This window comes from Danaus plexippus (genome assembly GCF_018135715.1).
Source record: "Danaus plexippus chromosome 3 unlocalized genomic scaffold, MEX_DaPlex mxdp_25, whole genome shotgun sequence".
NCBI lineage: Eukaryota > Metazoa > Arthropoda > Insecta > Lepidoptera > Nymphalidae > Danaus > Danaus plexippus.
Genome location: NW_026869844.1, coordinates 2,697,983 through 2,711,838, shown reverse-complemented (window position 1 = coordinate 2,711,838; position 13,856 = coordinate 2,697,983). Strand labels below are relative to the sequence as shown.

The 13,856-nt window shown below is 31.2% G+C and overlaps 1 protein-coding gene across 4 annotated transcripts; it reads left to right on the top strand.

The window, feature by feature from the left end:
* Positions 1-363: 363 nt before the first annotated feature.
* On the top strand, positions 364-10,763 carry LOC116768575 (uncharacterized). 4 transcript variants are annotated; one of them, XM_061526774.1, is made up of 7 exons: positions 364-524; positions 831-1,000; positions 1,232-1,283; positions 8,737-8,911; positions 9,109-9,278; positions 9,524-9,690; positions 9,812-10,763. In XM_061526774.1, the coding sequence occupies exons 2-7, from the start codon at positions 969-971 to the stop codon at positions 10,005-10,007; spliced, it is 792 nt and encodes a 263-aa protein (XP_061382758.1). In that variant the 5' UTR covers positions 364-524; positions 831-968; the 3' UTR covers positions 10,008-10,763. The 4 variants fall into 4 exon arrangements, with proteins under 4 accessions (XP_061382758.1, XP_032515213.1, XP_032515220.1 ...); XM_032659322.2 differs by lacking the exons at positions 364-524; positions 831-1,000; positions 1,232-1,283 and adding an exon at positions 8,016-8,148; XM_032659329.2 differs by lacking the exons at positions 364-524; positions 831-1,000; positions 1,232-1,283 and adding an exon at positions 8,036-8,152.
* The last annotated feature ends 3,093 nt before the right edge of the window (positions 10,764-13,856 follow it).

The following is a 13,856-nucleotide window of genomic DNA, read 5'->3' as shown; positions in this document are numbered from 1 at the left end:
GCCGAGTGTTTGTAATTGACACAGTAAATGCAAATTGTAAAAATATCTACCATTCATAAAATAATTCTACTCATTCATTGCACCATTTGAAATAAATAAATATAAGTTGTTAGTGTGAGTGATGTGTGACCCGTGAATTGCTTAAATATTCTTACGTAAGCTTTCCTACAGTTTAGTGTTGTAGTGGTGCTATATAAGACATTTAAGTGTAACTACTATTTTTCTTAAGTCAAAAATATTTCTTGTAAAAATATGTCATAAATTTGTTTGAAATAAGAAATAGTTCCTTGTTTTGTACTTACACATGGACGGTGTGAAGTGTTACTAAATTGAAAATAGTTTTTTGTAGTTAAAAATGGGATTTGTAAGAAAATGGGACTCTTCATGTCCGCGGGTCTATGTCAGTTGGCACAGCATTGGTACCAAGTGGTCGATACAAGACGTCCCTCCGGAAGACGATGAAACAGCCCTGCAGCTTCTGAGGAACTACCTCATTCCTGATGAACCCCTTGGTTCTATGAGCAGTATGTTAATTTCATGAGTAGAAACTCAATTGTTTCTGTGGTCTTATGAGAGGAAAAGGTAAACCGCCGTTTAATATAATAAATTAAAACTACTAAAGTAAAGTTTTGTACCATACTCCATATATTTTTAAAATGCTACTGTTGGTTTTTACCTTTACGTTTAGCCAATAGTAAAGGAAAAAATTTATATATTTTATATTTTAATATAATAACCGCTTAATCTGATTGCTACTAAAGAATGTCGCTAGTATCGAAACGTAAACTTTGAAAAGTAGAAAATAATTTATAAAATATTGTATCATTTAGAGTTCATCGATGATCCGGTGAGCTTAAAATGCATAACTGATATCTGGCGTGAATGTTTAAAGCAGAGAATGACACTCACTTGTTACATTGAGGAAGAAAGTGAAAAAGCTTTAGTAGCACTAAATGTTTGTGTTGTAGATGACATTGCACAACGGTTTCGCACTATCAAGGTCAGTTATGTGAACTATTATGAAATAATTTATTTTAAATAAATATTGAATTCCACAAGCTGATAAAAAGGTCTCAAATACTTGAGGCACCAGAAAATAAATAAAAATTTATTATTTCCTTCAAATCTACCTTCATTCCACATGTCAGTGAAACCGTTTAATATGTCCAAAAGACTATTATTGCATTTTGTGTTGTTCATTTCGTAAAAATAACTAAAAATAATTTTCTAGGTTGAAGGTGAGGCCTGGAAAAATGTGTTCTCTGCGATGGAGTACGTGCGGCGTAAGTGTGATCCGTTTAGATATTTGAGCTGTAGTATAATACTAAATGCTTTTGGCCTCGTAGTAAAGAAAGAGTATAGAGGTCAAAAGTTAGGAAGCAGGATTTTATCAGCAAGGTGAGGTAATCCATTTCAATATATAAAGAATGAAATTATAGTTTCAAGAGGCCCGCAATAGTATTTATATTAGAATTTTTTCATTGTTACGCATATGGAGAAAATAATTCCACAATTTAGTGATTGATTTGTCTAAACAGCAAATTTAATATTACTCAACGAACTCCTGTGTCATCCCCATGGTATACAAGCCACTTCTACAATATTCAGTGGTTCAGCGACACAAATAACAGCAGCTCTAAGCAGATTCAGATCAATATGTGAAGCTGCCCTGAAAGAACTCGCCGATAACGGTTTGAAATACCCTCCAGATGAGAACAGGTCGATAAAACTGATGGTCAAGAGCTTTGTTTGATTCTATTAAATAGAAATAACTGAGCAAATAAAAAACTTATTTTAATAAGATAAACGTGTTTAAGATATAAATAGAATTTGATATTAAAATCAAGGCCAGTCTTCACATAACTGTGTAATAAAACAAGTTCTTTAGAAGAAAAAAAATAACAATTATTTTTTGTCTATTTTTTTTTCTTGTTGGATATTTAACTTAAAGAAAATTATTAGCAATTGTCTTCGTTGTATTAACAATATATCTTTTTTCATAATTATCATTTTGCTTTTACTAATTTAATCTTAGCTGTTGTGTAAAAGTTCCGTTAGTCAGTTAGGATAAAATTTATGTAAAGGAGGCGAAGTTGTCTTAATAAAACGGATTACTATAGTAAAATATTTCATAACATTTAGTAATGAGATCTAAGAGTTTCGAGAGTTTTATTCATTTAAATGAAACTAATATTATTCGGATATACTACGCGTGCTTTCTTTTTGTTACAAAATAACTTACTCCCGACGTTTCGGTTACTTTTCAGCAACCGTGATCACGGGCAGACGAGATGTGAGTCGTAGTATATCGTAGTAAATAATTTAGAATTCGACGAATTGAATAATAAAATGTTATCAATAGTCAAAAAGCGTTATTTATTACGACATAATGCGCAAAAAATCCAGATCTTGTTGGACGTTACTCTTTACTCGTAGCAAAGAGTTTTACAAGAATTATTACTCTCCAGAAAATTGTAAGTATAATTTTAATTTATTTATTTATATGTAACCTTGATATATAATAGATTTCAATTTCATAATACCTATTACAAATCTTTAGTTCTTTGAGACGCTTACTTATATAGAAGAAAGGCTCCACTGAGGGCTTATTATAACCATAAATTTAAAAATAAAATAAAACTTATCCTTTTTTGAATAATAATAATAATAATATATTTATTTAATTTATCCATTAATATGTGTGTACGTAAACGTTGACTTCCACACTAAGCTAGGTCTATAGCGTAAACATCGATGCATTTGATTAGCATTCAGGATTTAGGTAATTATTACTACGCTTACAATAATAGTAAATGACAATCACACAGGAAGTGGTGTATCCAGAAATCATAAGTGCTTTGGTACTGTATTTAAAGGTTGTTTACAATTTTAAACAAGTTTTATGATGTTATGGTGTTACAACAGTTAAAAATTCAATTATAAAAGAATCATAAACTAATCAATCATTCGAAAGTCTGATTTGTAAGTGAAGTGTAGGAGTTGTGAGTGTGTGTGTGTGTGCACGTGTGCGTGAGTGGGTGCGTGCGTGTCTCTATTTTTAGCTGAATGAAATAAGACTTACCATAGCTATAATTTAGTTTTTATTTGACTACTTTTATAAAATGTTCGGTATCATCGTAAGACCAATTTATTATTAAATTTGTGATATTTATTTTTACTTCTCTATGTGAAATGTTCCTCAGATCGCAAATCTTATTAATTTTGTTGTAAATATAGGTAAAAAGAGAAAAGATAAAAATCGTGCCTTAACTCTGCTTTTTGTTGTATTTTATTTAATACTAGTTTATGAGTGGCTGATACGGTTTGCAAAATATAAAGGATTTTAAAGGATAGAAGGATTTTGGCTTCTATGTATAAGATTGACGTAGGTTTAGGTCGGTCGTAATAGTACGGTTTTTTAAGCATGACTTTTATTAGAAAACGTTGAGCTCTTTTCAGAGTAATCAGGTGTGTTTGGGATGCCCCACCCCAGGTTTTTATGCAGTAGTATATTATTGACTGACATGGTGTGATATATACAGTTTTTGATAGATTCATATCTGCAAGTTTCCTAAGCCGCTTGATGATGTGGATAAGTTTGCGGGTTCTGGCCGACATAGCACCGATATGTTCTTTAAATGTCATTTTCTCATCCAACATGATTCCAAGGTATTTTAGATTGTGTACTCTTTGTATCCCGGTACAATCGCAAGTGACTGTTCGCAGGGAATCAACGGCCATGGGAATCACCATTTTGTTACTTTGTTCTACTTGCTGGTGTATCTATGATAAAAAATACACGTTAAAATACCAAATTATTTGAAGCCGGTCTTAGATACTAAGAGTTTAGTACAATTTTATAGTTTACATATTTTTCCTATACTAGTTGTTAATTACTTGCCAATGTTTATTTTTTCGAAATAAACGGCGCATATTTTTATTGATAAAAGAAAGAAAAACTAAAAAATACATGCAATGAAACTATTTATTATTATAATACACTTCATTAAGATTTCCATATATTTCTATTATTTTAAATCTGGTGGGTTTCAAGAACTGATTATAGTAACTGATTAATTTTTGATTTTTTTACTGATTCCTGTCTGTCGCTGTGCTTTAAGATACATGAGTATAAAACTTTATTCCCTGTTGTTTATTGATTTAATTATTTTTTTATTCTATATTGTTTTTGCGATTATTGAAAGATATTCGTTTTTTAAAGCCTGCACTATTTCTGTATATGAGCGCTTAGTTTAGAGTATATATATTAAGTATATAGGTATATATTTATAAGTATTTGGTCAAAAAATATGTCACAGATGTGTTCACTTTACTCCAATGATCATATATCCTTGTTTCCTTTGGCTAACTCCTAACGATATAATATGGAGTCATTCATGCAAATAACTTACATTACCAGCACGCTATTGATAGGATGTTGGCATTACCAATTTCTGACAAACTAGATATTATCTCCTTAACAGTAAAGAATGAATTTTGATTAGCAGAATTATGAAAACATGACAATCTTTGTAAAAAGCTATCCGTATGTTAATCTATTTAATAATACCATAGACGTATATTTAAGAAATAGAGAAAATGATGCTTACCATGACTGACGGCTTGGGTTAGTCGGGTTTAAAGAATAGAGAACAAACAGATTGTTAAGAAAAACAAACTGCCTCTTTCGGACTCATTTGGTTATACATAAGACAAGTTTTATGAGAATTACTTTTCATACTATATTTATTTTACAAAATACATAACGGCTTCTAACAGTAGGAGTTATTTCAAATATAAAAAAAAAATTGTCAATAATTTTATTAAACTTACTATTAACGAGAGGAAATACTTAAAATTTTAGGTGCCTGTAATATATTTTATACATATCCACTGATTCACTGAACTAAACTAAACAAATTGAAATTAAATTTTACTATCAATTGGGCTTATGCATGAAAACCATTTAAAACCATCTCATACTCCAGTTCTGTGGAAAGACAGACGAAAACTTAACAATTAAGAATCGTACCTTAAAATGTTTTGTACATTTTTTTTCAGCCTGGAAACATTTTTTACTTTTATTTAATAAATTGAAAGTGAAACTTGAAGTTAATATGAAGTATGATCTGAAACAACATCAACAAGATCTGAAACAACAACTAATCTGAAACAACGTCAACAAATAACACATATAATAATTTAAATTTCCTCTCGGTTGGATCGTCCTTGAATTATAATATTACGAAGAAGGTTTTCACTATTGTTATCCAAGTCAAAACAAAGTTAATTATTTAATTAAATTAAATATCCTTTATTTACCACCTATAACGAAATCTGTCTGCAGTAACTAATTCAATCACTGAGTAACTATATTTAGGTGTTACAATTATTGCTACGGCTAATAAATACTCTTCGCAAAGTGATTGATTTTGCTTCTTAAATACATATCAATGGATTTTAAAAAGATTGAAGGTGGTTTTTATGAAACGCACAAATATAATACTTGCGAAGAAGTAAGCAAAAACCAGTAAGAGTTATAAAAATATATAAAACCTCGTATAAACTAGTTTTTACTTATTTTTACTGACATTAATTAAATGTTCACAATTATATGGTTACATAACGCAATAAAAAAGTGTTTATTGCGTAGTTCTATATATTGAATCATTATTTTTTTATAAAAAAACAAACATGATAAGGCTATTCAAGATGAAAAGATATACCAATCACATGACTTCGCTATCCCTGGTACCGTCTACTTTAAGAGGTTCCTTAGTACTTGGGGTTTGAAACTAGCTATTTTTATATTGCTTATGCATTATAAACAAGAAAGATGTAGATGTTGACATTTTCTCCCTAATTTTCCTCTGTTTCAGATTTTCTCTTAATAGGTAAAAAGGATATGTACTTATAATGAAGCCATACAAAGCATTCTCCGTAGACAATTGTCTTTGCATTGTAGTTTTCCCTGTCCCTACCCTTTCCTGCCAATTCCTTATTCTTACCCCTCCATCTTCCTCAATAACCAAGCTTGGCAACGCATCCGAAACATAAAATATGTTGCGGGTGTCAATGGACGACGGTGACTACTGCTTATCAAGTAGGCCGTCTGCTCGTTTGTCACCTTTCTCATATAAAATAAAAGCTAAAATATGGTGTCTTTTAAAGGACGAGTTTACCTTGCTATTTCAAAAGAAAGTCCGTCGCCCATGGACATGTGTAACTTAATAAATGTAGCCAAAGCGTTGCCAACCTTAATTTTTGAGAAAGAAGGAAATTTTGAGAATAGGGAAAGGACATCCGGCACTCTAACTCATCGGACGATAAGCATTGAAGACAACTTCACGCCGATCTATGAAAGGGTGGTACGTTACCGTTCGAGCCAGCCCATGTTCGAGCTGTAGTAATTTGACCACAGCTAGGCCCTACCACCGAAAAAGCTGAAAGTAGCGAAAGAAACATCAGGTCATTACAAGTAATGCTCTGTTAGGAAATACCATCAGGCTTTTTGTTATAGATCAGGGGTTCCCAAACTTATTTTTGGCTGCTGCCCACTTTGCGTACTGAAAAACCACTATAACTTATTCAAGCTAACTGAAATTAGAAATCACCTCCCAGGCTTCTATACAACGTTCCAATTTTTTTTCTGGCTCCCTTACCGCCCCCCTTCAGGCCAGCATCGCCCACAAGTGGGAGTTATTGCCCACTTTGGGAAAGAAGGTTATAGATTAAGACACCGAATGCTTAGTTTATGTAAAAGACTTATCAAACCTTTATAGAAGTAAAAACTATTTTCTAACGTACAGCACCAAAGGCTAAATAATGAAATACTGACGTTTAAATGAAACGAATATTATTCGGGTTAAATTCGAATAATCTTATAATTAGTTTCATTTAAATGAATACTCGCGAAAGTCTTAGACCTCATTACTGACGTTTATCTCTTAAGGGCATGTATACTCTCCTTATTATTAGGATAATATTTGTTTTCAGAACAACTCTGTTTCAAATTGAAAGTGTTTAAAGTAAGACACTATTTTAGTCCGGATAAAGTAAGAACTTCTCTTCTTGCGCGTCAACATTTTTACCATAGTTATGATTCTTTTTCATTAGTCAGCACGTAGTTAACTTGGACAATTCCTATATGATCAATGTATTGTATATTGTAACGAAGTCTAAGTCTACAGTCTCCACGAGAGGATTTAAAGAAGAAGTTCGAGATCATGTTCCTGTTCTCATCAGAAATAACTCAATGTATCGCCATTTTTATTCGTCTCTTAAAATTCTTATATCACTGTCATTATATGTATGTACTTACGCTTTCATATTCTCCTATTTTATCATAATTGATAACTTCACATAGTGTCCTTATCTTTACAATAGATTTCGTTTTGTGATGTCTACTGTTGATATATCACCTGTATTTAGATAATCTTAGTAAGGGCATTAGAAAATGAAAAAAATATAACAAAAAAAGAAATTTTAAGAAATTTCTTACAATACTCCGGTTTCTATATTATTTTTAAGAGAAGACGCGACTTCTTTTTCTGACTGAATATCGATTGTTAATAATTTCACCCTTAAACTCCATCTAAACGTCTGCTACATGTGGGAACTGGGCCTCTGTAAATGTTCAGCACTAACAAAATTACAAAGCAGGTATCAAGTCACAGAAACCTATGCTAATGTCAGTAACACATTGCTATCCTAAAAACGACTCAAAAATGCAAAAGTCTTTATGTTACCTGCATCAAATAAAACTTTGTATGGCTTAAGATATTTAAGGCTCTTAACAGCCGCCTTACAGCCTAAACTGTGAGCATGTTAAGCTTTTATGACAGTTAAATTTGTTTAAGATATCACTTTGCAGTACTATGTGTGTTACAAACGAGTTTTTACCACTTAATCGTTAAGACCAATAGAGGAGTAAGACAATAGTAATTTACAAACAGAACAAGACTCTATATCCATTTACAACGAGTGATTAAACTATTTTTCAGTGTGTGTTTCGTGTTTATCAAGTATATCTCGCATGAAATCATCCGCAGTCGTATCAATTTTTACAATAACCTAGTGTTGTGACTAACGTTTACAATCATAACTACTCGTAGAGTGGAGAGTGACGGTTGTGCTTACGGAACATATGTAGGTATATATTTAGGATTAATATTTAAAATACATCAGTGAGTTTCCTTTTATAATTGTTCTTGCTAAGTTTTCAGCTCTTATATATCGGCCATGCATATTTATTTATTATTTTTTATGTAACGTTTATGCATATATTTTAAAAGGACAATTACATTTAAACGTTTTTAAGGTAAAATGAGGTGAACCGTCACTTTTAAGGCAGTTCTTAATATCTTAAGATGAACTGCTCGCTGTCGCTAATGGGAATGACCTCCATCAGGAAATAAGTCATTAAATTTTGCAAGAAAGTTTCGATTAATATTGTACGCAAAATTATATAAGTGCTTCATTATATTTTTTTCTTTATCTTAACAAAAAATTTACATTTTAGATCTTTCCAACTTAGAAATATTATAAATTATTAACAAAACTTACTTTCTACAAAGTCATCAACCATCTTCAAATAGCACTCTAATTCCAATATCTTGTCTAGCATTCGCGAAAGTATAATTTGATAATGTAATTTATAATAAGAACGACATGTCGTAGGTCGAATAGCAATTATTTTTAAAAGTACGTGTATCAATAAAAATAAATATATTACAGATAAAAATGGGTTTTGTAAGAAAATGGGACTCAACATGTCCTCAAGTTTATGACAGTTGGCAAAGCAACGGTGCGAAGTGGGTGATACAGGATCTCCCACCAGAAGACGACGAAACAGCTCTGCAGCTTCTGAGGGAAAATCTTATTCCTGATGAAACCCTCTGTGCTCTCAGCAGTATGTTGAATTTCATAATTTCATTATAGAATATTATTCAATTTCAGCCACAGTTACTTAAAATAAAACTTTAACTCCCAATTCCAACGTCTGTTCAGCCATACGTAAAACATATACATATGCACTCACTTATGGACTTCAATTGGTTTACATTACTAAAAGTTAATGCATTGAAAATGTTTCAACTGTCGTTTTAGATCTTAAAGATGACCCAGAAAGCTTTCGGTCCATATCTGATTTCTGGCTTGCTTGTTTTGCTCAGAGAATGAGCCTCGCTTGTTACACGGAAAAAGAAGGAAAGAGAACCTTGGTAGCGATAAATGTTTGTGTTGTTGATACAATTGGAGACAGCGTTCCGAAAATCGAGGTTAGTTTTAAGCCTCAATAAATAAGGAATGTTCTTTGAGTTGCGATGTTCTAAATGATAAAATTATACACAGGAAAATAAAAATACAACCAAGTAATAGTAATTCATCGGACTTAGTTTAAAAAAAAAAAACATTTTATTTTTGAGCTCCTTTCTAAAATATAAATTTTCTAACCATCGTTTTAAGAACAGTCGTTGTTTAAAATTAAAATCTTGTTTCATTAGAAGTCAACCTTAAATTCTAGATTGAAGGAGAAGCCTGGAAAAATGTTTTCAACGCTTTGGAGTATATAGAGCACAAATGTGACCCGTTTAAATATTTTGGCTACGATATTCTACTTCATGCACTCGGCCTGGTGGTGAAGAAAGAGTACAGAGGTGAAAAGTTGGGAAGCAGAATGTTATCAGCGAGGTGATATAATCTATTTGAATACAAAAGGAAAATTCATTCTATTAAAATAAAATATTTGATAACTTTTTATATCTGCATTGGAGAGAAATCGTTACATTGAACTGATATTTCTGTTCTCCAGGGAACCCTTGAGTCGTCCACACGGTATAAAAGCAACGTCTACAGTATTCACCGGTCCAGCATCACAAATATCAGCAGCTCGAAGCGGATTCAAATCAATATGTGAAGTTTCTCTTAAAGAACTCGCCGATAACGGTTTGAAATACCCTCCAGATGAGAACAGGTCCATAAAACTGATGGTCAAGAGCTTTGCTTGATACATTAAATACTATCAAATAAAAACTTATTTAAATGAGACAAACGTGATTAAGGTATAAATAGAATTTGGTATTCAATATCAAGGCTAGTCTAAACCAAACTAGTGTATGACGCTAGACGTTTCATAGTACAAAAACACTTATTCATTATTATTTTTTACGTTGAATGACTTGTCATCTAACAATTTATTATTTTCTATTGCAACATTGTTTAAGGATGTGAATACATATATAACATATATTAATTTTTTATTAAAAATCTCGTTGTCATAACCATCAATTCTTTTTAAATAATATATTTTAACAAAGGGTACTAAGTCATTTAAAACTCACTATTAGCTACATAAATAAGTAGGGAACGAGTAAGAGAATATGGTAATCAAAGTTTAAAAGTCAAAGAGCATCAATTATCAGACGATGTGACGTACAGACAATGAAGGTCACTACGCTTAGTACAAATCTGCATCGCTTCTTATCCAACATCCTGCTGTAATCTATCAATAAAAAAACTCTTAACGCTCGGTATGTAGTGTGACAATGCTAGCCTGGCGTAAATATACAGACGCAAGGTGAATGTCTAGTTAAGCTTTGATGATCTGAAACTATTTTTAAAATAAGATTATGCCCTTATCAATATCGTATAAATCACTTTTATCACATGTTTGTTATCATTTAAGTTAGTTTTACTAATTATATGTAATGAAGGCACCACTCGAGGCTTATACGCTCGTAAAGAATGAACAATTTTAAAATTTACTTTTTGTTTTTACATTCTTTTCTGTTTTTTTGGTTTATTTATGATATAAAAAGGTTACACGTGCATTGGAAAACATCGTACAAGTGTGCGTTAGACTCGTTCGCCGATTGAAAAAATAGACCGATAAAATCGATTAAATCGATAAAATAACAAAATATAATCGATGGGCTTAAATGAAGATGGGTTAATACACTTTCACTGGACAGAAATTCACTCACATATTCTTGAGAAACGTGATATTATGACAGATTCTGTATACATTTTAACTAAAAAATAATGATGACTACACTTAAACAGAATTATTGACATGAGAGCCAAAAGAATAACGAAATTCTCTTAAATAATATAAAAATAAAAATTATCTTTTTAATTTAGTTACGTTAAATAATAAGCTGCTTGTTTCATAAGCGATTAATCATACAGAATAACACGTCCACTTTGGCGAAACTCCAAATATTACTAGAGGTCCGCGACTATACATTCTCAAGTCTGCTCTGCAGGCCACTGGCTGATATATTTACTTTAATAGTTAAATTAAAACTTAAGCAAGAGATTAAAACATCGGAAACAAATATATTCTATTATTTGAGTTGTTGGCATTTCCATATATTCGTGAATGAACAAGGTTGTCACGAGATACTGAGGCTTAGTTCCTGATATGACCGTTAAGGAAAAAAATGACATGCCAACACAAAAAGCTCTTCTAAACTTTGATTTTTTTTAAGTGCAATAGTATTATTTATGTAACTTAAATATTTCGTGACAATCAACTATTAACATGACGTTATTTTATTAATTAATCATCATCTATCGTTATGACTACTGTAATGTGTTTAAACAATACCATATTATTATGGAGAAAAAAAAAGACATTAAGAAACACAGATTGTTAGACAAAACAATCGCACATACTTTTAATAATGTGTGTTATATGCTCTTATTAAAAATTAGTTTGAATGTTGAAGAGAAGGTAGAAACTGACAAGAAAGCAAAAACATATCCACGCGCGAACTCTGCCGTGCTGGTTGCTATAAGCCTAAGTGTTGGACACCCTTAAAGTGACCCTGTTCAACAACCCGCGCGTTCGTCAATAAATATAAAGTCATGAACACACTTATATAACAAATGGAGAAGCACTTTCTTTAATCAGAAAAATCTTTATAATATCCCAGTCGAGTCTTAGAGTTGATTACATTCTCGTAAATATTGTATCTTGTGAGAAGGCCACATCGCCACAAATATCATTTGAACTCATTATCTTGACCTACTTAGGTATAACAATCCTAGTTTATTATTAAATGCAGAACTATAGACATTCGCAAATCTTAAGCAATTTACTGGGCAGATGTCTTTTTTTACTGTTATCGCATATTTATAAATAAAAAATTATACATATAATTTACAACACAAAGAGATTTTAAACTTTTAAATTTTTGGGGTCTAATCTTTAGCAATAGTGGCCCCATTATATTTTATAAAAAAAAATATATTAAAATCGAATACACAAAAAAAATTTATTTTACTACCTTTTAAAGTGGCTCTGTCTTTTTGGACATCAGATTAAAAATAAGATTCATCCAGTTCTTCGCGGAATTCAATGCGAGACGCTGGTAGGTAATATGAGCGATTTGAAAATATTTAACAACTAATTAGTATTCAGAAGTTGTTCGGTAAATTGTCGCTAATACAAAATAGCAAATACGATATACCTACTGCGAACATGACTATGACATGTCGCTTTACAAATACCTATTGTATAAAAAGGTAATAAATACATAACTAAATATGTTTTGCTGTTATGACATTGAAATCAGAAATCATTACATAATAATGACTGTATCATTAGTAAGATGACATACAAAATAAACATTTAAATTTTGACGTTGTGCGATGTTTTAGAATAAGATACCTAAGCTTGATCGTAATCAAAAAATAAGTCCTGGTAATTCCCGTATGAAGGGACTTAACTTTTTAATTTTGTTTTCCTTTATAATTGTTTGATTCCAAAACATCACTCAGATCTTCTACAGCGTCTAAATCATTGGTTCTAAGAACGCCTGCTAGAAGTAAGACACAATCCACGAGCTTATATAATTATAAAACAAAATATCATACATAATACGTTTATTAAGCAAAAATTTTGATATTGGCAAATTAGTCTACAAATCAAGTGTCAATGAAGCCATAGCAAAAAAAAACAAACGAAATAATTAACAATTTAAACGTCTTGTGCTCGAGAAAAAGAAATACAACCTAGTTTAAGTAAATACGATGTTTAGGACTATATGAAATGAATATTCAAATAACATACCAAAAATAATCATAACGTGAAGCTAAACGTTGTAAACAATGTTGAAATTTTTAACTAACCATATTAATGTCATTGTAATACCGAAATAAAGAGAAAAATACTTGTAAAGAAATACAAACCTCTTTTCGTTTATATTTAAAAACTCACTGTCGTCTTAAAATAACTGGTGAATTATTCTTGGCTGGTTGTTTTAAATGTGGCCTTCATCTGTGCGAAGACATGCACAGTATACATTCTGCCAGTGTTGTATGAATTGTTCTATCTATATTAAGTTTTGTATATACTATAAAACTTAGCAATACTTTAACATAATGCAGAGAATACACATTTACTATCAGCAGAAAACTTCAATCAAACGTTTATTTATCAAGTGATAAGACTTTAGAAAATTATACGAGAATTGTCTTAACAATTATTGAAAAAAAAAAAAACTAAAATAGGTATAAAGCAATATACATTTTGGGAGACGAGACGAGAATCGTCTGTCCGTGATCACGGTTGCTGCAAGGTAACCGAAACGGTGGGAGTAATCCGAAGATATTAGCTTTATTAAAATAATTATTAATTTATTTCAGAATGGCATCTGGCCACAGCATCCAATACCATGTTTCATGGAAGCTTCCGGGATAAAGTGGTATAAATATTAATTAAGAAAAGAAATTCAGAAACAAAATTTTAGACCGACTTTAATTTGGAACCAAATTGATTATATAAAATACTTGTAAATATTTTTTTTTTTCGGTCAGTCTAGATTATTCCTCAGCGACGAAATCTAAGTTTA

Bases quoted from the DNA above. Each gene is read 5' to 3' on its own strand.
- LOC116768575 (XM_061526774.1), top strand. From the start codon at position 969: ATGACATTGCACAACGGTTTCGCACTATCAAG. The intron at 8,912-9,108 runs GTATGTTGAATT...CTGTCGTTTTAG, and splicing joins AACCCTCTGTGCTCTCAGCA to ATCTTAAAGATGACCCAGAA. The intron at 9,691-9,811 runs GTGATATAATCT...TCTGTTCTCCAG, and splicing joins AGCAGAATGTTATCAGCGAG to GGAACCCTTGAGTCGTCCAC.